The sequence below is a fragment of the Rhinopithecus roxellana genome, chromosome 15 (assembly GCF_007565055.1).
Source record: "Rhinopithecus roxellana isolate Shanxi Qingling chromosome 15, ASM756505v1, whole genome shotgun sequence".
Classification (NCBI taxonomy): domain Eukaryota; kingdom Metazoa; phylum Chordata; class Mammalia; order Primates; family Cercopithecidae; genus Rhinopithecus; species Rhinopithecus roxellana.
Window position 1 is genome coordinate 94,810,584 of NC_044563.1, and position 27,018 is coordinate 94,837,601.

At 37.4% G+C, this 27,018-nt stretch overlaps 1 protein-coding gene across 3 annotated transcripts in view; it reads left to right on the forward strand.

The window, feature by feature from the left end:
- The window catches only part of PDE3B (phosphodiesterase 3B), a 231,247-nt gene that overhangs the window by 178,673 nt on the left and 25,556 nt on the right, over positions 1-27,018 (forward strand). For 2 of the 3 annotated variants that reach the window (XM_010388376.2, XM_030917326.1), the window contains 5 exons: positions 10,512-10,660; positions 11,457-11,594; positions 12,547-12,658; positions 14,805-14,918; positions 25,184-25,383. In XM_010388376.2, the coding sequence (XP_010386678.1) occupies positions 10,512-10,660; positions 11,457-11,594; positions 12,547-12,658; positions 14,805-14,918; positions 25,184-25,383 (713 nt within the window). The remainder of the gene's footprint in view (positions 1-10,511; positions 10,661-11,456; positions 11,595-12,546; positions 12,659-14,804; positions 14,919-25,183; positions 25,384-27,018) is intronic. The other variant, XM_030917325.1, reaches the window with a different exon arrangement.

The window sequence follows — 27,018 nt, forward strand, 5'->3', positions numbered from 1 at the left end:
AATAAAAAGACTAATTCTTCACAAACTCTTCCAAAAAATAGAAGAGGAGGGAACACTTCCCAACTCATTCTTTTTTTTTTTTTTTTTTTTGTATATCATTACAATGGAATTCAGTTCAGCAATTAAAGGAATAAACTTCGGATACATGCTGCAACATAGATGAACTTCAAAACATTATTCTAAGTGAAAGAAGCCAGGCTCAAAAGATTATATATTGTATGATTACATTTATATGAAATTCTTAAAAGACAAATTTATAGAGACAATAATCAGAACAGTTGTGGCATAAAGTGAGAGTAGGGATTAACTGTAAATAGGCATGAAGGAACATTTTGAGGGGCGTGTTGAGAATGTTCTAAAATTGGATTGTAATGATTGTTGATAACTGAAAATATACTAAAATTGTTGAATTGTACACTTATGGGCTGAATGTTTGTGTTCCTCCAAAAATTTATGTGTCAAAATCCTATACCCCAATATGATATTATTGGGAGGTGAGGCCTTTGGGAGGTAATTAGGTCATGAAGGTGGATCCCTCATGAATGGGATTAGTTCCCTTGTAAAAGAACCCCAGAAAACTCTCTAGCCTTCTTTCCCACCGTGTGAGGATACAATGTGAAACCAGTAGTCTGCAACCTGGAAGAGGGCCCTCACTGGAACTTGGCCAGGCTGGCACCCTGATCTCAGACGTCCAGCTTCCCTAACTGTGAGAAATAAATTCCTATTTTTTTATAAGCCACTCAGTCTATAATATCTAATTATATCAGCCTGAACTAAGGCAATTTACAATGGGTGGATTTTAATGGTATGTAATTTATACTCAATAAAGTTTTTAAAAAGAACAATAATTTATTAAGTGTCATATTTCTTTGGGTGGACTAGCCTCAACTGGGAGATTGTCACCTGAGGACTTTCATGAGATTGCAGTCAGATATTGGTTGGGGAAGCAGTTATCTGAAGGATTGATTGGGCAGAATTTCCAAGATGGATTACTCATGTGCCTGTTGGCTATTGACCAGTCCATAAATATGACCCTTCCATGGGCTTCTCCCAGTTTGTTGGTGGCATTCCAAGAGAGTAGGAAGTGGAAACTGCCAGCCCAGTTAATGGCTCAACTCAGAACAGAGTGTCACTTCTGCCATATTCTGTTAATCAGAGCAGTCATGAGGCCTGTTGAGATTCCAGAGGGTTGGTAAACAAATGCTCTGTCTTAATAGAGGAATGATAAGAATACATTTCAGAAAAGTGTTTGGGACAAGAGACAGTGTTGCGGACATCTTTAGAAAAGAAATGCTACATTTATCTCACCTGTTTTTATTGTTATCTGTAAGATAATAGTTATTAGGAATTCATATCATTAAAAAGCAAATTATGTAATATACCTCAAGTGCCAACAATTTTTAGATTATCTGCTATTTTAGAATATCATTGTAGTTACTGCCTTAACTTATCATAAATACTTGAATAGTTTAAATTTAATTTCTTAAACTAAATGTTTTTCATTTGGAAAAAATAATGTTTCCTAAACAGTAAAACTTGCGATCATCATCTAATCAATTAATGATTGGTATATTCATTGTATTAGGTTGAGATTATACTAACATTTATTAGTCACCTATTATATATAACATCTTGTAAGGTAGGTATTATCCAAATTTTACAGGGGAGAAAGCTTGCCATTATTAAGTACAAAAATCAGTGTTTGAACCTAGTTTTCTGAAACTCAACTCCAATGAGTACTCTTAAGAATTTTTTTTTTTTTTTTTTTGAGACAGGGTCTTACTCTGTCACCCAGGCTACAGAGTACAGTGGCACAATCATGGCTCACTGCAGCTTCCAACTCCTGGGCTCAAGCAGTCCTCCCTCCTCAGTCTTCTGAGTAGTTGGGACTACAGGCATAGGCCACCATGCCCGGCTAATTAAAAAAAATTTTTTTTGTAGAGATGAGAACTCGCTGTGTTGCCCAGGCTAGTCCCAAACTTTTGGCTTCAAGTGATCCTCCTGCCTTGGCTTCCCAAAGCACTAGGATTATAGGTAGGAGCTGTTGTGCCTGGCCAAGATCTCTTTTTACAAACAAACAAATAAAACTCTACATATTGAGTTTATAGCTTGTAATTATCATATAATCAGCACCCAGATCCAGAAACAAAACAAGAGGCTGGCCAAAATGGCCAACTAGAAGCAGCTAGTGTGTACTGCTCTCATGGAGAGAAATAGAAGGGGTGAGTACATACAGCACCTTCAACTGAAACATCCATGTACACACATTGGGATTCATCAAGAAAACAACCCACAGAGAATATAGAAAAGCAAGGCAGGATGACTGCTCACCTGGGAGTGACATGGAGCCAGGGGAGTCTCCCTCACCTAGGGAAGAATGACTGAGTGAGCAACCCTGGGGACCCATGCTTCTCCCATAGATCTCTGCAACCCTTGGGTCAGGAAACTCCCCCTTGTAAACCCACTGCACCAGGGTCTTCGGTCGGATATGCAGAGCTCTGTGACATCTTGGCAGAGTAGTTGCTTAGGCACATGCGGAGCCCCAGGAGCTATAGATACTTGGGCTTCTAGGCAAAAGCAACTGCAACTCGGCAAAGCAGGAGGTTAGACCCCTATACGGACCCCTAAGAAGCAGCTGAATTCAGGGGGCTGAGCAGCAATGGTCTGCAGGTCCCATGTCCAGAGCACCTTACAGGATAAGACCACTGACTTGGAACTCCAGCCAACCACTGGTAGCAGTGTTGATGTGTTGATGGAACTTCCCGAGGGAGGGGTAGGCTACCATCTTTGCTGTTTTGTAGCCTTAGCCATTGTTGCTTTCAGTGTAACCACCCTACAAAAAAGCAGCCAGCTTGCTTTTTTATGTGGGTCCCTGACCCCTCTTCTCACTGGGCAGGACCTCCCAACCAAGGTAACCAGCCACTCTTGCCACTGTTATTCAGCTGGCAGTGTTTCTGAGCCTCTGGGGGATGGTGCTGCCAGGGGAAGGGACAGGCTGTCATCTTTGCTGTTTCACAGCCTTTGCCATTGTTGCCTTTTGGCTCTAGGAAGTCCAAGGTGACTAGGGTCTGGAGCTGTCTTTCCCCACAGCTCTATGGGAAAGCAGCTAGACTGCTTTTTCCCATGGGTCCCAGATCTCGTTTCTTTTCACTGGGCAGAATCTTGTGACCAAGGTCTACAACCACCCCTGCCAGTGTTTTCTGGCCAGCAACAGTATCAAACTTTGCTGGGACGGAGTTCCCAGAGGGAGGGGCAAGCTGCCATCTTTGCTGTTTTTCAGCCTTAACCATTGTTGCCTTTGGGATTTGGAGAGTCCAAAGTGACTGGGGGCTGCAGCAGACCCCCAACACAGCCCAACTGCTCTACAAAAAAGTGGCCAGACTGCTTTTTCACACAGGTCCTCAATCCTGTTCCTCCTCACTGGGTGGGACCTCCCAACTGGGGTGTCCAGCCATCTCTGCCAGTGTTTTCTGGCCACCAGCAGTTTCAAACCTCCCTGGGATGGAGCTCCCAGAGGGAGTGGGGGACTGTCATCTTTGCTGTTTCACATCCTTCACTGTTGATACCTTCAGGTGCTAGATAAACCAAGGTGACTAGGGACTGGAGTGTACCCCCAGCATACTGCAGCAGCCCTACAGAAAAGTGACTAGACTGTTTGTTACATGGGTTTCCAATCTCATATATCTTCACTAGGCAGGTCCTCCTGGCCTGGTTCTCTAGCTACCCTCACTTCCAGGCTATCAAGCCAGTAGCAGCTCTGTAACTCCCTGAGACAGAGCTCCCAGTGGGAGGGGCAGGTTGCCATCTTTGCTGTCTCACAGCCCTAGGCTTTGCTGTCTTCAGGCTTTGGAGAGTCTGTGGGGACCAGAGACTAGCCGGTCCAGAGCCCAGCACAGAGTACCTACCTCACAGAAAAGTGGCTGGACTGTTCTCCATACAGGTCCCAGTCCTCACTTCTCTCAACATGGGACTCTAGCACAAACATGCTGTCCCTCTCTGACCACATCAATCAGAGGCAGCCCAGCTGTTAAAGGAACAGCCACATGCAGAGATAAGAAAGAACCAATGCAAGAACTCCAGTAACCTAAATGGTCAGTGTCTTATGACCTTCAGACAACCACACTAGTTCTTAACCAGGCTGAGCTGGCTGAAATGACAGAAATAGAATTCCGAATATGGATAGGAACAAAGATAATCAAGATCAGGAGAATGGCAAAACCCAATTCAAGAAAACTAAGAATCACAATAAAATGATATAGGAGCTGACAGATGAAATAGCCAGTATGAAAAGGAACCTAACTGATCTGATAGAGCTGAAAACACACTACAGGAATTTTATGATGCAATTGCAAGTATAGCAGAAGAGACCAAGCTGAAGAAAGAATCTTGGAACTTGAAGACTGGCTCTCTTAAGAAAGTAAGACAAAAATTATTTTAAAAAGAATGAAAAGGAATGAGCAAAACCTCTAGAAATACGGGATTATGTAAAGAGGCCAAATCTACACATCATTGACATCCCTGACAGGAGAAAGCAAACAACTTGGAAAACGTATTTCAGGATATTATCTATGAAAACTTCCCCAACCTTGCTAGAGAAGCCAACACCCAAACTCAGGAAATACAGAGAACTCCTGCAAGATTCTACTCAAGAAGATCATCCCCAAGGTGTATAATCATCAGATTATCCAAGTTTGAAATCAAGGAAAGAATGTTAAAGGCAGCTAGAGAGAAAGGGCAGGTCACCTACGAAGGGAACCCAGTCAGGCTAACAGTGGACATCTCAGCAGAAACCCCTACAAGCCAGAAGAGCTTGGGTTCCTATATTCAACATTCTTTAAAAAAAACAACTTCAAGAATTTCATATACAGCCAAACTAAGCTTCCTCAATGAAGGAGAAATAAGATCCTTTTCCGATAAGCACATGCTGAGGAAGTTTGTTACTACTGTTTGTTACTACCAGACCCACTTACAAGAGATCTTGAAAAGAGCACTAAATATGAAAGGAATAACCATTACCAGGTAATACAAAAAAACACAGTTAAGTACACAGACCCAGTGATGTAAAGCTACCACACAAGCTGGCTTAATAACCAGGTAACAGCACAATGACAGGAACAGATCCACACATATCAATACTAACCTTGAGTGTAAATGGGCTAAATGCTCCATTTAAAAGGCATAGAGTAGCAAACTGGATTAAAAAGAAAAAAAAGCAAGATCCAATGATATGCTGTCTTCAAGAGACAGTTTCACATGTCACAGGCTGTGACACCCATAAGCTCAAATTAAAGGGATGGAGGAAAATCTACCAAGCAATTGGAAATCAGGAAAAAAGCAGAGGTTGCAATCCTAATTTCAGACAAAACAGGCGTTAGACCAACAAAGATCAAAAAAGGCAAAGGAAGGCATTACATAATGGTAAAGGGTTCAATTCAATAAGGCCTATTCTAAATATATATTCACTGAACACAGGAGTACCCAGATTTATAAAGCAAGTTCTTTGAGATCTACAAAGAGTCTTAGACTCCCACACAATAATAGTGGGAGACTTCAACACTCCACTGGACAGTATTAGATCACTGAGGCAGAAAATTAACAAAGATATTCAGTACCTGAACTCAATATGGGACCAAATGGATCTGATAGACCTCTACAGAACTCTCCACCCAAAAACAACAGAATGTACATTTTTCTCATTACCACATTCTAAAATCAATAGACAATCCTCAGCAAATGTAAAAGAACTGAAGTCATGCCAGACATACTCCTGGACCACAGTGCAATAAAGATAGAAATCAAGACTAAAAAAAAATCAATCAAAACCTTGCAATTACATGGAAATTAGACAACCTGCTCCTGAGTGACTTTTGGGCAAATAATAAAATTAAGGCAGAAATCAAGAAGGTTTTTAATACGAATGAGAACAAAGATACAACCTACAAAATCTCTGGGACACAGCTAAGGCAGTGTTAAGAAGGAAATTTATAGCACTAAACACCCGTATCAAAAAGTTAGATCCCAAATTAACAACCTGATATCACCACTAAAATAACTAGAGAAGAGAGAGCAAACCAACCCCAAGGCTGACAGAAAACAAGAAATAGCCAAAATCAGAGCTGAACTGAAGGTGATTGAGACACAAAAACACCATCCAAAAGATGAATGAAACCAGGAGTTGATTTTTTGAAAAAATTAGTAAGATAAATAGACTGCTAACTAGACAAATACAGAAGAAAAGAGAGAAGATCCAAATAAACACAATTAGAAATGACAAAGGGGGTGGTGCCACTGACCCCACAGAAATACAACCATTAGAGACTACTATGAACACCTCTTTACACACAGACTGGAAAACCTAGAAGAGATGGATAAATTCCTGTACACATAACCCCTCCCAAGACTGAACCAGGAGGACATGGATTCCCTGAATAGACCTATACAGAATCTGTAATAAATAGCCCACCAACGCCCCCCACCCCCCGCAAAAAAAAAAAAAAAAAAAAAAAAAAAAAAGGCCAGGACCAGATGGATTCACAGCCAAATCCTACCAGATGTACAAAGAAGAGCTGGTATTATTTATACTGAAAGTAGTGGTACAAAAAACTGAAGAGGAAGGACTGAAAGTATTACAAAAAAATGAGGAGGAAGGACTCCCCCCCAACCCATTCTATGAGGCCAGCATCATTCTGATACCAAAATGTAGCAGAGACACAAGAAAAAAACAAAACCTCAGGCCAATATCCTTGATGAAAATTGATGCAAAAATCTTCAACAAAATACTTGCAAACCAAATCCAACAGCACATCTAAAAGCTAATCCACCATGATAATCCCTGGGATGCAAGGTTGGTTCAACATATGCAAATCAGTCAACATGATTCATCACATACACAGAACTAAAGACAAAAACCACATGATTATCTCAATAGATGCAGAAAAAGGCTTTTGATAAAATTCAACATCCCTTCATGTTAAAAACTCAATAAACTAGGTATTGCAGGAATATAGCTCAAAATAATAAGAACCATCTAGGAGAAACCCACAGCCAACATCATACTGAAGGGGCAAAAACTGGAAGCATTCCCCTTGAAAATGGGCACAGGACAAGGATGCCCTCTCTCACCACTCCCATTCGACATAGTATTGGAAGTCTTGACCACAGTAATCAGGCAAGAGAAAGAAATAAAGGGCATCCAAATAGGAAGAGAGGAGGTCAAACTATCCTTGTTTGCAGACGTGATTCTATATCTAGAAAACCCCATAGTCTTGGCCCAAAAGCTGCTTAAGCTAATAAGTAACTTCAGCAGAGTTTCAGGATACAAAATCAATGAACAGGAATAACTAGCATTTCTATACACTAACACAGCCAAACCAAGAGCCAAACCAGGAACACAATCCCATTTACAGTTGCCACAATAAACATAATAAAATACCGCTAATCAGGGAGATTAAAGACCTCTACAATGAGAATTACAAAACACTGCCCAAATAAAGCAGAGATGACACAAACAAATGGAAAAACATTCCGGGCTCATGGATAGGAAGAATCAATATCATTAAAATGGTCATACTGCCCAAAGCAATTTATAGATTCAGTGTTATTCCTAACAAACTACCAATGAAATTCATCTCAAAACAGAAAAAGCTATTTTAAAATTCATATGGAACCAGAAAAGAGCCTGAGCAGCCAAGGCAATGCTAAGCAAAAAGAACAAAGTTTGAGGCATCATATTACCTGATTTCAAAGTGTACTACAGAACTACAGTAACAAAATAACATGGTACTGGTACAGAAACAGCCACATAGACCAATGAGACAGAATAGAGAGCCCAGAAATAAGGCCACATGCCTACAACCATTTGATCTTTGACAAAGCTGTCAAAAACAAGCAATGGGGAAAGGACTCCCTATTCAATAAATGGTGGTGGGATAACTGGCTAGCCATATGTAGAAGATTAAAACTGGATCCCTTCCTTACACCATATACAAAGATCAACTAAAGATCGTCTAAAGACTTAAATGTAAAACCCAAAACTATAAAAACTCTGAAAGACAACTGAGTCAATACCATTCTGGATATAGATACTGGCAAATATTTCATGACAAAGATGCCAAAAGCAATCATAACAAAAACAAAACTTGACAAATGTGAATATAATTATACTAAAGAGCTTTTGTACAGCAAAATAAACTTATCAACAGAGTAAACAGACAACCTACAGAAAGGGAGAAAATTTTTGCAAACTATGCATCTGATAAAGGCCTAATATCCAGCACCTACTAGGAACTTAAATTTACAAGAGAAAACAAACATAAAAAGTGGGCAAAGGACATGAACAGACAATTTGCGAAAGAAGACATATATATGGCCAACAGTCATATGAAAAACAGCTCAACATCACTGATCGTTAGCAAAATGCAAGTCAAAACCACAACGAAACACCATCTAACACCAGTCAGAATGGCTGCTATTAAAAAGGCAAAAAATAACAGATGCTGGCGATGTTGGGGAGAAAGAAAAACACTTGTATACTGTTCGTGGGAGTGTAAATTAGTTCAGTCATTGTGGTACACAGTGTGGTGATTCCTCAAAGACCTAAAAACAGAAATACCATCCGACCCAGCAATCCCATTACTGGGTATATATCCAAAGGAATATAAGTCATTCTGTTACAAAGACACATGCATGTGTATGTTTATTGCAGCACTGTTCACAATAGAAAAGACATGGAATCAAACTAAATATCCACCAGTGATAGAGTGGATAAAGAAAATACAGTACATACACACCATGGAATACTATGCAGCCATAAAAAGAAAGAGATTGTGTCCTTTGCAGGGACATGGATGGAACTGGAGGCCATTATCCTTAGCCACAGGAACAGAAAACCAAATATTGTTATGTTCTCACTTGTAAGTGGGAGCTAAATGATGAGAACACATGGACACGTAGAGGGGAGCAACACACACTTGGGCCTCTCAGAGGAGGGAGAGGATCAGGAAGACAACTAATTTGTACTAGGCTTAATACCTGAGTAATGAAACAACCTGTACAACAAACCCCCTTGTTACATGCTTACCTATGTAACAAACCTGCACTTGTACCACTAAACTTAAAAAATAAATAAATAAAATGAAAAAAATCACAGCTAGTGGAGTAGTGAGGCTAGGACTTGTTTCTATAGTAGTATTCAGACTTGAATCCAGATTCTCTATTTTACTGTATAGTTTGGGCTCTATCTTATATGTCCATAGTGGAACAAGTAATAAATGATTATGGTAGTTTTTCTAAAAGAAAAGGCAAAGAAGAAGATATAGTATATATACATCATGGAATACTGTGCAGCTATAAAAAGACTGAGGTAATGTTTTTTGCAGAGGCATGGATGGAGCTGGAGTCAAACTAACAGGAACAGAAAACCAAGTACTGTCACTTATAAGTGGGAACTGAATGACTAGAACACATGCACATAAAGAGAACAACAGATACTGGGGCCTACCTGATGGTGGAGGGTGGGAGGAGCAAGAGAATCAGAAAAAATAGTAATTGGGTACTAGGCCTAGTACCTGGGTGATGAAATAATCTGTACAACAAACTCCATGACACAAATTTACCTATATAACAAACCTGCACATGTACCCCTGAACCTAAGATAAAAGTTGTTTTTTTAAAAAGAAAAAAAATATTACCTACACCTCAAAATTACCCATCATGACCCCTTCCAATCATATGCCCCAAAGATAATGATCTTTTTGTCTTTCATATGCTTTTGAACTTTTCTTAAAGAGAATCACAGAGTATGTACTTTTGTGCCTGGCTTCCTTCACTGAACATTATATTTTTAAATACCATTCGTATTGTAGTTCATTCTCTTTGCTCTGTAGTGATCAATTGTGTAAATATACCACAAGTTATTTATTCTACTGTCGATAGGTTTTGGGTAATTTCCCTCTTTAAGGTATTACAAGTAGAATGAATATGAATGTTTTTTAACATGTGAATGAGTACTATTTAGCTGCGAATACTGCTGTCCTTTTCCATGTGATTTGAGAAAAGAAATTATTACATTGGTAGAGATATAACTCACAATTTATAATATTGTGATTTAAAGTTTACATGTGATTTAATCTTATTGATTTGTAATTATAATTTTAGAATTTTTATATCTAAAACTCAGAGATGTTGGAAATTGTTTACATCAAATTGGTAAGAAAATTTCTATTGATAGGAACTTTTTCTTTTTCTCACTTTTATAAAGAATATCCACTTAGGATCCATGAGTAGATATGAAAGGGGAGTCCAATATAGGAAATGTCTTTGCTGCTTGAGCATAAGGTATCTAGGCAAAATAGCACAGCAAGATACAACTTAATGGTGTCATGAAATAATTTAGATTGAATTCCATTATGATTTACTTTATCTAAAATATTTTTAACAATTATTTTTCATGTAAAACTGTACATATAGGGCACGTTTTACTCCTATCTATTACTATATATATTTTTTGAAAGGTGAAGAAGAAAACATTTTCTCAAAAGAATCATTCAAAGTTATGGAAACTCAACAAGAAGAGGAAACAGAGAAGAAAGACAGCAGAAAATTATTTCAGGAAGGTGATAATTGGCTAACAGAAGAGGCACAGAATGAACAGCAAACAAATGTAAAAGATAAACTTTCAATATGATTATGTTAAGGTGAAATATAATACTGTTAGTACTGGTTTTATTACTTTTGCCCAGAACAAGATTTTTATTGTAATAGTATTTTTAAATTGTTTTACTGATAAGTGACTATAACTGAAATATTGCTTGGGTTACAAATAATACAGTAACTTGTTCTAATTCTATCATCCTAAAGCAACAAACTGCATTCAGTTTTAAATGAATATATTTTATTTAGTTTTATATAAAATATATTATTTTCTATTCTGATATTTTCTTTTGCATATGTGAAGGTATAGAGAATATGTGCATGTTACTAAAAACAATGAAAATAATGTATTTATAATGGCAATATAGTTTTGTTCTTAAATTTCAAAATTTAGGCTTTTAGGGAAAAGAAACACCTATTTCTTTTGAAAAATTATCCTGGTAATAAATGCCAACGTAAGGATATGTTTTTTTTTTTCCTCTTACCCTTTGATACGTGTAACTACTAAAATGAAAATAATAGACTTTGGATTTATATAGCAATTTGGAAATATAATACTTTTATTCATAAAAATAATATAAGAAGATTAATAAGCCTTACACCCAAGAGTTATGTGTTTAGTTGTCTGAAGATAACATTCTAGAAAGAGAAATTAGAAGGGCAGATAAGACTATATTTAAGAATAACCATTATAGAAAATAGTACAGACTTTTTTTAATGTTTAATCCTAAGTGTTCTCATTTTAATGTATATTTCACAGTATTTATAAAAGATACAATAAAATTGTTGTTTTTCTGTATGTACAGATTGAACAGGAAGTATCACTGGACCTGATTTTAGTAGAAGAGTATGACTCATTAATAGAGAAGATGAGCAACTGGAATTTTCCAATTTTTGAACTTGTTGAAAAGATGGGAGAGAAATCAGGAAGGATTCTTAGTCAGGTTTGCTTTCAGATATCTACTTTTTAACTGTAAATTAAATTTTCTTAAATCTTTATAGAAAGCAAAATCTAGTATCATATAATGGTTTAGGCACTAGTTCAACTGACATTGTTCATTAAGTTATTTTTCAGAAAAAATTAAATATATACATAAAACAATTACATATAAGATGTAGATCATACTCTTATGTATATGACAAGTAGTTTATTTGACCATATTAATGGGATTTAATTTATGCTAAATAAATAATAAAGATTTACATTTTCTTGAATGTTGAGGTTGAAAAGGACATGAAAAATCGTCTAGTTCTAACCACTGAAATTTAAGCTTAATTTTTCCACCTGCCCTCCCTATACTTTACTCAAGGTCAGATGGTTCATTTCGTGCTAGAACTATGGGAAAATACTTTGATTTTACCACCGAGACTCAGGGTTATACCTGATGGTTCTGCATAACAGCATCAGATTAACCGCCCCAAAATATTACTCTCATTAATTACTTTAATATCTTATTTATGAAATGCAAAAACATAAGGATAAATTTTGTGAAAGATATATAAGTTCATCTCATTGAAGTCCTTAGGGATAAAAATGTGATAAACATAGTATTGTTTTGACTTTTTTTTAATACCCAGGACTAGATTAGAATAGAATTCACATGACCTTCAGTAAATTAGGAATAAAAAGCTAAGAAAAAGAATGGAAAAATTTAAAAATTGGGACATGATATGTATGGTAAGCCTTCTTTCATTTTCAGGGGCTTTAGGGTGATATCTTCCATTCTGATTTTTTGGAAAGAATTAATTGTAGGCAAGTTTTAAATAAATTATTAACTTAAAGACATATATTAATACATGGTTAACATTCCAAAATACAAATCATGGAAACATTATACTCAGCTACAAATAGAAATTCTGATTTTTAAAGTAAACTTTATTTTAATTGACATTTAGGTTATGTATACCTTATTTCAAGACACTGGTTTATTGGAAATATTTAAAATTCCCACTCAACAATTTATGAACTATTTTCGTGCATTAGAAAATGGCTATCGAGACATTCCTTGTAAGTATTAACATATCTTATTATTTAAGTTCAAATAATATGGGTTTTGAAACTCTTTATCATCTTTCTCTTCAGATGGTCCCTTAAACACTTTTAAAACTGCATGTTTGAAATTTTTTTTTTTTTTTTTTTTTCTTGAGACAGAGTCTTGATCTTGTCGTCCAGGCTGGAGTGCAATGGTGCGATCTTGGCCCACTGCACCCTCCGCCTCCCGAGTTCAAGTGATTCTTCTGTCTCAGCCCTCACAGGTAGCTGGGATTACAGGCGCCCACCACCACGCCCAGCTAATTGTTTGTATTTTTAGTAGAGATGGGGTTTCACCATGTTGGCCAGGCTGGTCTTGAACTCCTGATCTCTGGTGATCCACCTGCCTCGGCCTCCCAAAACGCTGGGATTATAGGCGTCAGCTGCCACGCCTGGCCTGAAAAATTTTTTAATGGAGATTTAAAAAGAAAATTTGTATTGTACTACCTAGATTTAACTGACTACTGTTAACATTTTATTTGTCTGTTTTTTGTTAACATTTTGGTATATATTCTCCAAAAGTTCTTACATAAATTTATTTTTTGTAAAGGTGGTCATAATATTGATACATATTTATAGTCTGCTTTTTCACCTGATTGTTATATAGTATACATCTTTCTATTTTTAAAATTAATTGCCTGAGTACTTTATCTTTTTAAAAGTTAGTCAAGAGTTTCAGAAAATCATTCACTTAAAAATGTTTAAAATTGATAATCTAATTTCAATTTTTAACTGTGTTCCGACTTATGGAATAATTTAATGGCTATTGCATATTGTGTTTGAATATAATTTGAGTTCATATTAGAAAAAGATAGGACTGTCTTTATATATTGTCTACAGTTTCCCTCCATGTGGACACATTTTTGAGAATTAGTTCTGTAAATAGTGAATTATTCTTCAATTGGCATAACTCACTAATAATGTTTAATAATTTAAGGTGAGTTACATATACTGTAATTTCCACTTATAAATTGTGCATTCAAAGAAGTGGTTGAATTTTATAAATGGGATATAGGGATACTTTAAGATGGACTTCAAAGGAAATGGAATGAAAAGAAAGAGGTGGTAAAGAGTCTTCACTGTCAATTTCAATTAGGATATATTAGTTAAGAAAATAGTCTCTGGACCTAACTTTTCTAAACTTCAAAAATTTGTGAATGAGAATAACAATAGTACCTACTCCATAGGTAGTAATGATATAAGATAATTCATGTAAAGCACATATCAGACTTTTTAGTAAATGGTCAGTAAAAGGTGGTGATTTATTAATAATAATTAAGTTCCCAGTGGATGCCATGTCATTTCTATAGGCAAAACAATATTATATTATCTACTAATGCATACATATACATTAAGTATTTGTTGAAGTGTTAAATTTTCATTGGATATTGATGTTAACTGCAATCATTAGATTCACATAGATTATCTTATTCAATCTTTTTTGGCAAAGTTGTATTATATACCTTTTATAGGTGAGAAGTAAACTCAGAAGGATCTTTCCCAAGATTATAAAACTAGATACGAAAGTACTGTTTCAGTTTCAGGTCTATCTGACTTCTAAAGCCTATACTCTTTACACTATGCCACATTGCCTTTTCACATAGTTGAATTTCAGTAAATTAATGTTTTATTGATCATATATGATGTGTCAGACACTGTGCTGGAGGCTTTCACATATTTAGCATTTAATTCCTATAGCAAGCCTGAGACATAGTATTTCTGACCTTTTTGTTGGGGACAAAAATGTAAGTAACCAGAATTTGTAACTGTTCTGTGTACAAAACTGTTTTGTGTGCAAACATGAGTCTCTAATCCAGACACTACATGATATTTTTGAAAGCCACAAAATAGCAACCTTAAGAACATTCTCCAATGCCTTTCAATACTCCTTGGTTATACTGCCTTTTCTTTGGCACCTTTACTATGTTTTCGTAGTATATGGGGAAGTTTTTAAAACAGAATTTTTTTTAACACATCAAGAGACTTTAGATGAAATAAAATTCAATTGTGGGGAATTATTCTGTCACATCTTTTTTATGAGGATATAGTATGATTAGGAAATTATTATAGTTTTTAAATGTTGTATGTTAAACCTAACAGAAAAACATTTTGGTGACTTTAGATCACAATCGTATACATGCCACAGATGTCCTACATGCAGTTTGGTATCTGACAACACGGCCAGTTCCTGGCTTACAGCAGATCCACAATGGTTGTGGAACAGGAAATGAAACAGGTACTTCCTTCTACAAATCTCTATTAATTATTTGATCAGGAATAGTAAATCAAACTTTCTCATTTCATTACCTCTGTCCTTTTAAATTTTTCATTAAGTAACCTTTTAGTACATATGAAGGACTATGTTAAGTTTTTTTAACCACTTATCCCCAAATTCTACTGTGTAAGTTTTGATGCATAATAATGACATGAAAATTTTTAAACCTGATACCCATCTTAAGAGGTAGATTAATATTCAGTACTGCTGGATCTATCATATTTCCTTCTTTGCCCCATTCTTTGGTTTTCCTCACTGAGATAGCCACTATCCTGAACATTATGATAATTAGTCCTTTGTTTTTTAAAAAAAAATTCTTGTTTTTTTTGTCTCAAGTGCATCACATACATTTAAAATATATAACATTCGAAAACCAAAGAAAACATGTTTAAAAGCCTTGCAAAGTATTTTAATGATGACATCAAAAACTTTTATAAACAAATTTTGCTTCCAAAAATGTTAATGCTATTCCTTATCATAAATATAATAGTTTATATAAATACAATGAATCATAACATTTATAGTTCTCTTATTCTAGCTTATTAAAAGGGCCAGGCATGGTGACTCATGCCTATAATCTCAGCACTTTTACAGGTTTAGGCAAGAGGATCACTTGAGGCCAGGAGTTTGAAACCAGCCTAGGCAACAAAGCAAGACCCCATCTCTACAAAAATAATTTTTAAAAATTTAGCTAGATGTGGTGACACACACCTGTCCTAGCTACTCAGAAGGCTGAGGTGGGAGGATCTTTTGAGCCAAGGAGTTCGAGGCTGCAGTGAGCCATGATCATGCCACTGCACTGATATATTTCAAGACAATTTGCTCAGTTACCAATACTTGAGAAATAATATTACCATGCTAACCAGTGTAAATGTCATAGACTCAGCCACTGATATTACTTTTTACATTTGGGTAGTTGAGTCTAAAGTATGCGTTATTTGTTTAATGGATTTGCTTTATGTCACTGGTTCATTTTTGTCTGCCATCTGTATTTATTCTTTCTAGTGCCCTTCATTCCTTCCAGCAGTTCTGTGCTTTTATTAGAGATAATTGTCTTCAACTTTTTTGTTTTAGATGTCATTTTGTCTTAGAATAATGTATTTATATTTTAGCATGTTTGAAGGTATCATTCCATAATCTTGTGACTTTCACCGTTTTTGTTGACAAGTCAAGACTTAGGTCATATTGAGAAATATAATATATAAATATAATATGCTCCTTTTTCTCTTTCCTATTGGTTTTTAACGTTTTAACTATGATGTACTCGTGTAATTTTTTTTTGTATTAATCCTGCCTGATGTTTAGTGAACTTTTTGAATATGTTGATTGGTGGTTTTTTACTGGTTTCTGTCATTCTCTTCAAAATTCAGCCTCTCTATTGTCCAATTCCAAAGCCACTCCCACATTTTTAGGTGTTTGTCACATCAGTACCTCACTTCTAGGTGCCAAAAGTCTGTATTAGTTTGCTATTGCTGCTCTAGTAAGCTACCAGGAATTTAGCCTCTGAAAACAACACAAATTTATTCTGACAGTTCTGGAGGTCAGAAGTCCAAAAAAAGGCTTCACTGGAGTAAAATCAAGGTGTCAGCAGAACTATTTTTCTCCTATATGCTCTAGAGGAGAATTTGTTTACTCGCCTCCTCCAGCTTCTAGAAGCCACTTACACTCCTTGGCTCATGGCCCTCCCTTCCTTCCTTCCTTCCTTCCTTCCTTCCTTCCTTCCTTCCTTCCTTCCTTCCTTCCTTCCTCCCTCCCTCCTCCCTCCCTCCCTCCCTCCCTCCCTCCTCCCTCCCTCCCTCCCTCCCTCCCTCCCTCCTTCCTCTCTCTCTCTTTCTTTCTTTCTGAAATGGTGACTCACTCAGTGGCCCAGGCCAGAGTATAGTGGCTCGATCTCAGCTCACTGCAACCTCTGCCTCCTAGGCGGGTTCAAGCAATTCTCCTGCCTCAGTCTCCCAAGCAGCTGGGACTACAGGCGCATGCTGCCATGCCTGGCTAATTTTTTGTATTTTAGTAGAGATGGGGTTTCACCATGTTCCCCAGGTTGGTCTGGGACTCCTGAGCTCAGGCAATCCGCCCGCCTCAGCCTCTCAAAGTGTTAGTTTTACAGGCGTGAGCCACTGTGCCCAGCCAGCCCATTCTTTAAAGACAGCAGCATAATATCTTCAAATTTATTTTTGACCCTGACCTTTTAAGATCTTTCCAAGGAACTAGTGAAAATTGATGCAGCTCTGCAACCTTGGCTTTCTGTGCAGAACACACTTAACTGACAGCAACTCTCTTAATTTTAGTCTCTTTTGTAGTCTGGATAGGCTGAGAATTTCCCGAATTATCAAGTCCTTATTCCTCTTAGCTTACCAGTTCTCCCCTAATCTTTCTTTTTCCTCTCATATTTACTATAAACAGTAAGAAACCAGACTACACCATCAACACTTTGCTTGGAAATTTCCTCAACTAAATGTCTAAGTTTATCATTTGTAAGTTTTGTATTCCACATAACTGCAACACCTAATTCAGACAAATTTTCTGTTACTATATAACAGGGATTCCCTGGCCTCTAGTTTCCAGTGACATGTTCCTCATTTCCTTCTGAGCATTCATTGGCAATGCCCTTAATGACCATTTTTCTATCTCCAGTCTGTTCTCAATGACTTAGGTATAGTATTCTCTAAGACAATATATGTTTTCTCTCTCATGCTGCACACTTCCTTCTGAGTTCTTACTAGCAGTGTTATGAGTTCTCATACATAGTGTTATGGAGTCAAGTATCTGTAGAAGAAAGGAAACCAAGTAGCTTTGGGGAACCAAGCAGGTATTGCAATGGAAAATTATGATGAAAACTAAGACTACAAGGACCATGGGATGTGCTGTCCTATTCTCACTGCACTGGAGAACTAATAGAAAATAAATGACAAGTTTAGGACTGTAATTAATGGTTGGAGAACCAGATAGCATCTCTGACCTAAAAGAAACCATTATTATTATTATTATTATTATTATTATTATTATTATTATTATTTTGAGACGGAGTCTCGCTCTGTCGCCCAGGCTGGAGTGTAGGGGCACAATCTTGGCTCACTGCAAGCTCCCCCTCCCGGATTCATACCATTCTCCTGCCTCAGCCTCTTGAGTAGCTGGGACTACAGGTGCCCTGCCACCACGCCTGGCTAATTTTTTGTGTTTTTAGTGGAGATGGGGTTTTACCGTGTTAGCCAGGATGGTCTCGATCTCCTGACCTCGTGATCCTCCCGCCTCGGTCTCCCAAAGTGCTGGGATTGTAGGCGTGAGCCACTGCGCCCGGCCAAGAAACCCTTATTTTTTATTGTAATAGAATCATAACTTCTGAAAATAAAACCCAATGTCTGATCCTGAAGTTGCTTGAAATACAATGCAAATAAGTTTGTGGCTTCAGTAGACCTCTTATGTTAGAATTAAGATATGAAATGGGAAATAAAGGATCCTGATAATCGAAATGAGATTATTTGGATAGATTTAAATAATATTGCCTTGTATTCCCCAAATCCTGCTGATTCTTCCTGCTGGGAAACTGTCATTTCTCCTTGTGTTGATTGCCTGAAAGCCCTGTAATGACCTCACTTGAGATTCTTGATTTATAGGGGAATAATTCACTTATAAATCCAACTCTGCTGTCACTCATTTCTTTGAGATCCATAATTAAACTTAAATCCTGCAGATCTTAGGGGAATAAGTATTAAGTCTGAATACCAGAATAATTTACCAATTCATATTGGTAGAAACCTGGGGGATATATATCTGAATAGACTTAAGGGTGTTAGACTAGGGAGAAAGGAAGATGTACCTACCAGATATTCTGGAGTCAGTGTATTAGCTTGAGCAACTGGCAGTGGCTCTAACAGTTTGCCTCATGAGTTGTCTAAAGTATAGGCATCAGATGAAGTAGAATTGTGAAACTTCCTTGTGTACTGTAGAGGAAGGAATCCAGAAGCTTATAATGATAAGATGTTGAAATGGGGTGATCATATTCAATTTTATCACCCATCCCTAACTTTATCCTCAAGAAGTATCCTCCTTTATCACAGTGCTGGGAAATTTATTTCAACATTAATTCCTGGAGAGTGAAATGCTATGCTGGTCCTACAGCCAGAGTTAGAGGCTTATGGAATTTAGATGATAAAAGGATTTTGGACTGGGTTCATCTCATAATGGTAGTTAGCTGAACCACACCCATTTTCTGAATGCATTGAGTAAACATATTCAGCAGCTGGCAGAATCACTTCATCAATTCCTTGATCTTTGGAAAGAGGATCATCATTGTAGGAAGGATCAAATGGAATCTCCAGGAATTGCCTCATTCTGGCAAAACAGTGAACCGAAAGCAATATACTACCTTCATAGATAAGTTGCAGAAATCAGTGCTACTATCAAATACTTAATAGATGCAGGAATGGTGATTTCCATCACATTGCTGTTCAACTTAATTATATAGCTTTTACACAGGATAAGTAGATCCTGGAAAATGATGGATTATTCTCAACGTCATCAGGTGGTTACTCTAGTTGCCACAGCTGTTCCAGATATAGTCTCTTCTTTTAATAAGTCAACCTAACTTGTGATATTTGGCACAGAGCCATTGATCTGGAGAGTTGTCTTCCCTCCATAACTCTTAGCAAAATTCACAAGAAGACATATATTTACATCTGGCAGATATCACGATACACTTCTATTGTCTTAGTTCTGGGCTATGTCAAGTCTTTCATTCTCTGTTATAATCTAATCTGGTCCCATAAGTTATCAAGGTCATCCATTACATTGATGAGATAATGATGAGTAGCTCCATGGAGCAAAAAGTAACACATATCCTAGATGCCTTCATAATAGTGCCCGCAGATGAGAGATGAGAAAAATTGCACAAAAATTCAGAGATCTGTCATATCATTGAAGTATATTAGGGATCCAGTGGTCTAGGACATGTTGAGATATTTCCTCTGAGTTGAGGGATAACTGATACATTTGAAATTCTCTACATAAAGGGCTCTTTGGATTCTGAAGGCAAATTCATGACTTCTGAGTACTATTGCTTCAAAACAGTACTGTAAGGCTGTATATGCAACCCAGAGCAAGAGAAACATGTGAAGCGGTTTCTACTTGTGCAAATTACTCTGCCATTTTTCCATCTGACTGCCAAAAGAAAATGTCCTTTGCAGATAGAATGCCCTGTGGAGTCTCTGGAAGACCACTACAAGATAATTACAGTGTAAATACATGGAGATTTGAGACAAAACCAGGCAGCTTTCCTCAGATAATTATTTTCCTTTCTGTAAAAGCGGCTAAATTGTTGTTGCACTTTGGTAGAATCTGAATACTTGGCCATGGGCACTAGGTTACCAGGTTACCATGTTACCTGCCCATAGTGAACTTGGGGCCCTTTGATCCTCCAGTTCATAAATTTGTCATGTGCAGTAGTTCTCGATAATCAAGGAGAAGAATTACTTACAATATTAGTTTTGAGTTGCTCCTAAAAGCACAGAACATAAGCTCAGACTTCCATGACGTTTATTCCTAATACACCAATACCTCTTCCTTAATCCATAGTTACAGCTTCTTGGGGAATTCCCTAGGACCAGTTGACTTAAAGAGAAAGACCAGTGGCCCTGGTTTATAGATAGTTCTGCCCAATATGCCAGTACTTCCTGAAAATGGGTAGCTACAGCATTGTAGGATCACTCAAGGGTATCTTTTGAAAGGTAATAAAGTAAATCCTTCCAGTAAGCAGATCAAGCTGTGAATCAGTTGGTCAAGAAAGAGACAAGGCCAGCTGAAAGGATCTATATTGATTTATGGTCAATAGCTAAGAACTTCCTTGGATGCTTTGGGACTTAGAAGGAAAAATATTTTAAAATTAGAGTTTTTAATTGGACAAGGAGTTTTTGTTAGGAGGTTTATGGCTAACCTTCCCAGAGTGGTGAATATTTGTTTGCCATGTGAATGCTTACTATGATGCTTAATTTTACATGTCAACTTGGCTGGGCAGTAGTACCTACATATTTGGTCAGACATTAATTTTAATATTTCCCTCAGGGTATATTTTTGGATGAGATTAACATTTAAGTTGATGGACTTTAAGTATAGCAGATAACCCTCCATAGGTCACTGGGGTTCATCTAATCAGTTGAAGGCCTTAATAGAAACAAAGACTGACCTCCTCTGAGCAAGCAGGAATTCCACCAGTAAACAGCCTTCAGACTTGAACTGCAATATCAGCTCTTCCTTGGGTCTTTAGCCAACCAGCCCACCCTGCAGATTTTGGACTTGCCAGCCTTCTTAATTTCATGAGCAAGTTGCTTAAAATAAATCTCCTCTCTCTCTCTATATATATATGTGTGTATATATATGTGTGTGTATACACACACACACACACACATCCTATTGTTTATGTTTCTCTGAATAACCTTCGCTAATATATAATACTTGCCAAAGGCCATTCACTGCAAAGAAGGCTCTCGATGATCAGGTGGACAAAATGATCTCTTATCTTATAGCTATCAGTCTCTTTCCCTATGTACTGGAGTTCTTATTCCGTGGGTTTATGCATGCAACAGCTAAGTGTGTTAGTCCGTTCTGACATTGCTGTAAGGAAATACCTGAGACTGAGTAATTTATGAAGGAAAGAGGCTTAATTGAGTCACAATTCTGCAGGCTGTACAGGAGGCATGACTGGAGAGGCCTCAGGAAACTTAACAATCATGGCTAAAAGGTGAAGGGGAAGAAAAGCACGTTCTTCACAGGATGGCAGAAAGGAGACATGCAAGCAGGGGAAATGCTAGATGCTTATGAAACTGTCAGATCTTGTGAGAATCACTATTATGAGAACAGCCTGGAGAAAACTGCCCCCATGATCTGGTTACCTCTACCCTTAGTCCCACCCTTGACATGTGGGGATTATAGGGTTACAATTCAAGATGAGATTTTGGGTGGGAACACAGCCAAAACATATCCCTAAGACGGAAAGAATAGAGATATTATGTATGGGCTAAATACCATGGGCTTCTTCTCTACAGCTCACCTGGCTCAGGCCTCTGCTGAGTGCCTTGCTCTCCGGTAAGAGAGACCAATGGTGAGTCCTTAATAAGGCACCATTCCCTGAGGGAACATCCAGACATTTGAGTAGTGGTAGGTTGATTGCATTGGACTCTTTCCTTTATGGAAGAGACAGTTTTTGTTCTCACTTATTGTGGATGTGGATTTATCTTCATTGTCTGTAGTGCTTCACCATCGCCATCCTTGAACTTACTTAATGCCTTATTTACCATCAGGTTATTATAGGTAGCATTGCATCTGATCAAGAAACTAATTTTTCTGCAAATTGTGGCAATGGGCTTATGCCCACAGAGTTTACTAATCTTTCCATGAACCTTATCTGTCTACATCAGACCTGAGAGAATGGTAGAATGACATCTTTAAGACTCAGATGAGGTTCCTGCTAGGCGTAAATATTTTGTGGAACTAGAGTACTGTCCCACAAGATGTGATTTGTTCTTTGAACTGATGCCATTATGTGATATTCTCTTCCATTGGTTCAAATACCTGTTTTTGTGCTGGTACCATGCTGTTTTTTTGTTTGTTTGTTTGTTTTTGAGACAGTGTCTGGCTCTGTCACCCAGGCTGGAGTGCAGTGGATCTCAGCTCACTGAAACCTCTGCTTCCTGGGCTCAAGCCATCCTCCCACCTCAGCCTCCTGAGTAACTGGGAGTACAGGTGCATGCCATCATGGCTGCTAACTTTTTTTTTTTTTTTGGTATTTTTTTTATAGAGATGGGGTTTCACCATGTTTCTCAGGCTGGTCTCGAACTCCTGAGCTCAAGTGATCCACCTGCTTTGACCTCCCAAAGTGGTGGGATTATAGGCATGAGCCACCGTGTCTGGCCCATGCTGTTTTGATTACTATCGCTTTGTAATAGATTTTGAAATCAGGTAGTCTGATGCCTCCAGCTTTGTTCTTTTTGCTCAAGATTGCTTTGGCTACTTCGAATCTTTTTTTTTTTTTTTTGAGAAGGAGTCTCGCTCTGTCACCCAGGCTGGAGTGCAGTGGCCAGATCTCAGCTCACTGCAAACTCCGCCTCCCGGGTTTACGCCATTCTCCTGCCTCAGCCTCCCGAGTAGCTGGGACTACAGGCGCCCGCCACCTCGCCCGGCTAGTTTTTTGTATTTTTTTAGTAGAGACGGGGTTTCACCGTGTTAGCCAGGATGGTCTCGATCTCCTGACCTCGTGATCCGCCCGCCTCGGCCTCCCAAAGTGCTGGGATTACAGGCTTGAGCCACCGCGCCCGGCCTACTTCGAATCTTTTTGTGGTGCCATATGAATTTTAGGATTGTTTTTTCTATTTCTCTGAAAAATGTCATTTTTTTGTTTGTTGCTAAGTATGTAGAAATGCAATTGGTCTTTACATGTTTATGTTGTTCCCTGCTAACTTGATGAACTAATTTGTTAGTTCTAATAGTTTTTCAGTAGATTTCTTGGGATTTCCTACATATATGAGATTAGGCCATCTGTGAATAAAGATAGTTTTGCATCTTCATTTCTAATCTGGATGTCTTTTACTGAGGCCTCCTTTTAAATGTGTCAGCAAATTTTAAAAATCACAGTTTTCTGAAATGAAGTGAATAAATGGGATTCAAAATAGTTGTGTTTCATTGCCCTTGCCAACTGTGTTCTTTTTCATACTGTTTTTTTTTTTAAACATATATAAGCTAATGTTTTAAGATCCTAATATATAAATTCCAAGTAATTACTGAATTTAAAAGGAAGTCTTTTGCCATTTTTGAGTTTTAAAATATATTTTAAAATTGTAGGGAAAATCCAGAATGTGTATCACATAGGAAAATTCAAATTATTGACTCTGTATTGATATTTAAAGTCTTATTAGAAATTTGATTACTTACATATATCATTATGCATAGATGTAACTGCCTCATGTTTACTTTTTATAATTATTTAAAAATTACCTCTAAGCCGATGCGATGGTACCTAACTCCAGTCTAAGCTACTCAGGTGGCTGAGGGCAGGTCAATTGAGGTGAAGAATTTGAGGGTATAGTGTACTATCACAATTGGACCTGTGAATAGCTAGCTGCTGCACTCCAACCTGGGCATCATAGCAAGACACCATCTCTAAAAACATAAATTTAAAAAAAAAATGCTCTAGCGTGGGCTATTCCAAAACGTAATTTTGGTACAAATTATAAATAGCATGAAAATAATGAGGTATATTTACAGTTGTCACTAGTGTATTAAAGTCATGTTAAAAAATTCTTGTGATGGTTATGTTGAGTCAACTAAAATAGGATTAAATAATTCTTTTGGACTTTAACAAGCCAGAGCATTATTTCTAGGTTCCCCCAATGAATACAACCAAGGAAACTTTGTACCTAGTATCTGTGGTTTTATGTGTCTACTTTAAATATAGTTTCTTTTTCCTTATACTTTTTACAGATTTCTTTCGCAAAAATAATAGAATGATCATCTAGATAGATAAAGCCACTAAAATAGAAAAAAGAAGAAATCAATGGCAAGATATTAAGACACCAAAAGCACAGTATGGATAGTGAACGTGTTGTTTCTAAGAAGAGGATAAAAATAGAGTTATGTTGACTGAGATGTTCCCCAGTTTTCCATGCCTTTTCATTTTCCATCATTTTTTATTCCATTATATTATATGGAGCTTCATGAAAGAAAACAAAAGGGAGATAAGGAGTTGTAGTTAGGGCTACAAATGAAATGTAATCTTCCTGGATGAGATTTGAAAAGCATCTATGTAGAGAAGCTTAGTTTGGTAAGATATTAAATTCCTAAATCTTTGTAATGTTTTCATCAAATTTTATTCTCTAGTATTGCCTTTTTCTGTTATATACCCTGGCCATTATATCTATCTAGTCATTAAATAGCAAATATTTAGAAAATCAGAGGTTTTTAAAATTATTATTTGCCTGAGTAAGACTGCATCAAACTGGTGTGAGAATCCTATCATGTCTTGTAAAGTAAGCAACTTCAGGGTCAGATTTAACACTGTTTCTCTCTACTAACATTTTAAGTTGGGAATAATATACTCTTTTAAGTTCATAGATTTTAGTTCTTACTTAAATCAGCCAATAAAATAAGTAATCATATTACCCATGAGAATCCCCTCCGTAGCAAAATTGTAAGAATTTATGTGCTAATGCTGGTTTATTTTGCAATTTATTGTTTCTCAGATTCTGATGGTAGAATTAACTGTGGGCGAATTGCTTATATTTCTTCGAAGAGCTGCTCTATTCCAGATGAGAGTTATGGCTGCCTGTCTTCAAACATCCCTGCATTAGAATTGATGGCTCTATACGTGGCAGCTGCCATGCATGATTATGATCACCCAGGGAGGACAAATGCATTTCTAGTGGCTACGAATGCCCCTCAGGTAGGAAATATTTTTCAGAACCTTTAAAGAGTAATTCTGAAATTTTCAATCATGCTGTGTATCCCTTTGTAAATCATTATTCAATTGAATCATATAGCCATTCCATCTGACTTTAAGACCCTACATTTTAATTAATTGGATAGCACATGGCATTAATGTGATGTGTGCTAGGAAATTAGGGGAAAAATCAACTTCTTCAACTAGAAAATAATGAACAGTTTTTGAAATAACTCATTGTTTTGTGAAATTCTAGAGTCCTTTATTGTCAGTATTTTTGTTTATCAAACCAACAAAACTCTGACTATATTTAAGATTTCTGTTACTGGTTAGGCCCATTGTATGGCTAGAAAGCTATAGTGGTTGAGAACTATTAATCTTTTTTGTTGTTCTCTTGTTTCCCTAAAGATTTGCCTTAATACCAGACCTTACATCTCTTATCTCTGAATATATTCATGTATGTAAAAATTCTTCTGGTATATTATTTTTGTACCTAGTATAGCTGATAAGATATAAAATTCCTTTAAGGTCACAATTTGCATGAGGAGGCAAGAGTTCCCAACAAATAGATACTGTAATTGCAGTAGCTTTAAACATTAGGACTTGGAACTAAATATGTGTTTTGTTTTTGTTTTTTGAGACGGAGTCTTGCTCTGTCACCCAGGCTGGAGTGCAGTGGCTCGGTTCACTGCAAGCTCGGCCCCCTGGCTTCTTGCCATTCTCCTGCCTCAGCCTCCCAAGTAGCTGAGACTACAGGCACCCGCCACCATGCTCGGCTAATTTTTTTTGTTTTGTTTTGTTTTTAGTAGACGCGAGGTTTTATTGTGTTAGCCGGGATGGTCTGGATCTCCTGACCTCGTGATCCGTCTGCCTTGGCCTCTCAAAGTGCTGGGATTACAGGCGTGAGCCATCACACCTGGCCCTAAATACATGATTTTAAGTAGAATTTCGTGTCGTTGTGGTTTAAGCAGATTTTTGTGTGGTAGCTGGGTTTGTTTATGCTGGGGATTCCTGAAATGTCATCTGTGTGTTTCTAATTGGATGCTTTGTGAAGAGTAGGTATTCACTGACTGTTGCTGAATTCATCTCACTTCCCACTTCTTTATTCTATGTTTAAACCTTGGCTCTGATCCTTTCATTTTCTGTAGCCGTTTTCTGTTTTTCTTTTTTTACTTCAATCTCTTTCATTTACTCCACCTTTTTAAACTATAGGAGGTATAGTCTCTTGAATTGTGAGCATGTGTGTCGGGGTGGGGGGAAGGAATGTAGGGAACTATGAATATGTGTATGTGTAAATGGGCATAATGGTGTGTGTGTGTGTGTGTGTATGGGTTAAAAGGGCCATATGATTCATTTTTCCAGTGAGACTTTATTAATAGCTCATGATTTCCACAGGTAACTTTCTGATGAATTTAAATCTAGGTACTAGTAGTTGCCCACTTTCTAAGGATTATTTTTTTAAAAAGTACCTTCAGCCGGGCGCAGTGGCTCAAGCCTGTAATCTCAGCACTTTGGGAGGCCGAGGCGGGCAGATCACGAGGTCAGGAGATCGAGACCATCCTGGCTAACATGGTGAAACCCCGTCTCTACTAAAAAATACAAAAAACTAGCCGGGCGAGGTGGCGGGCACCTGTAGTC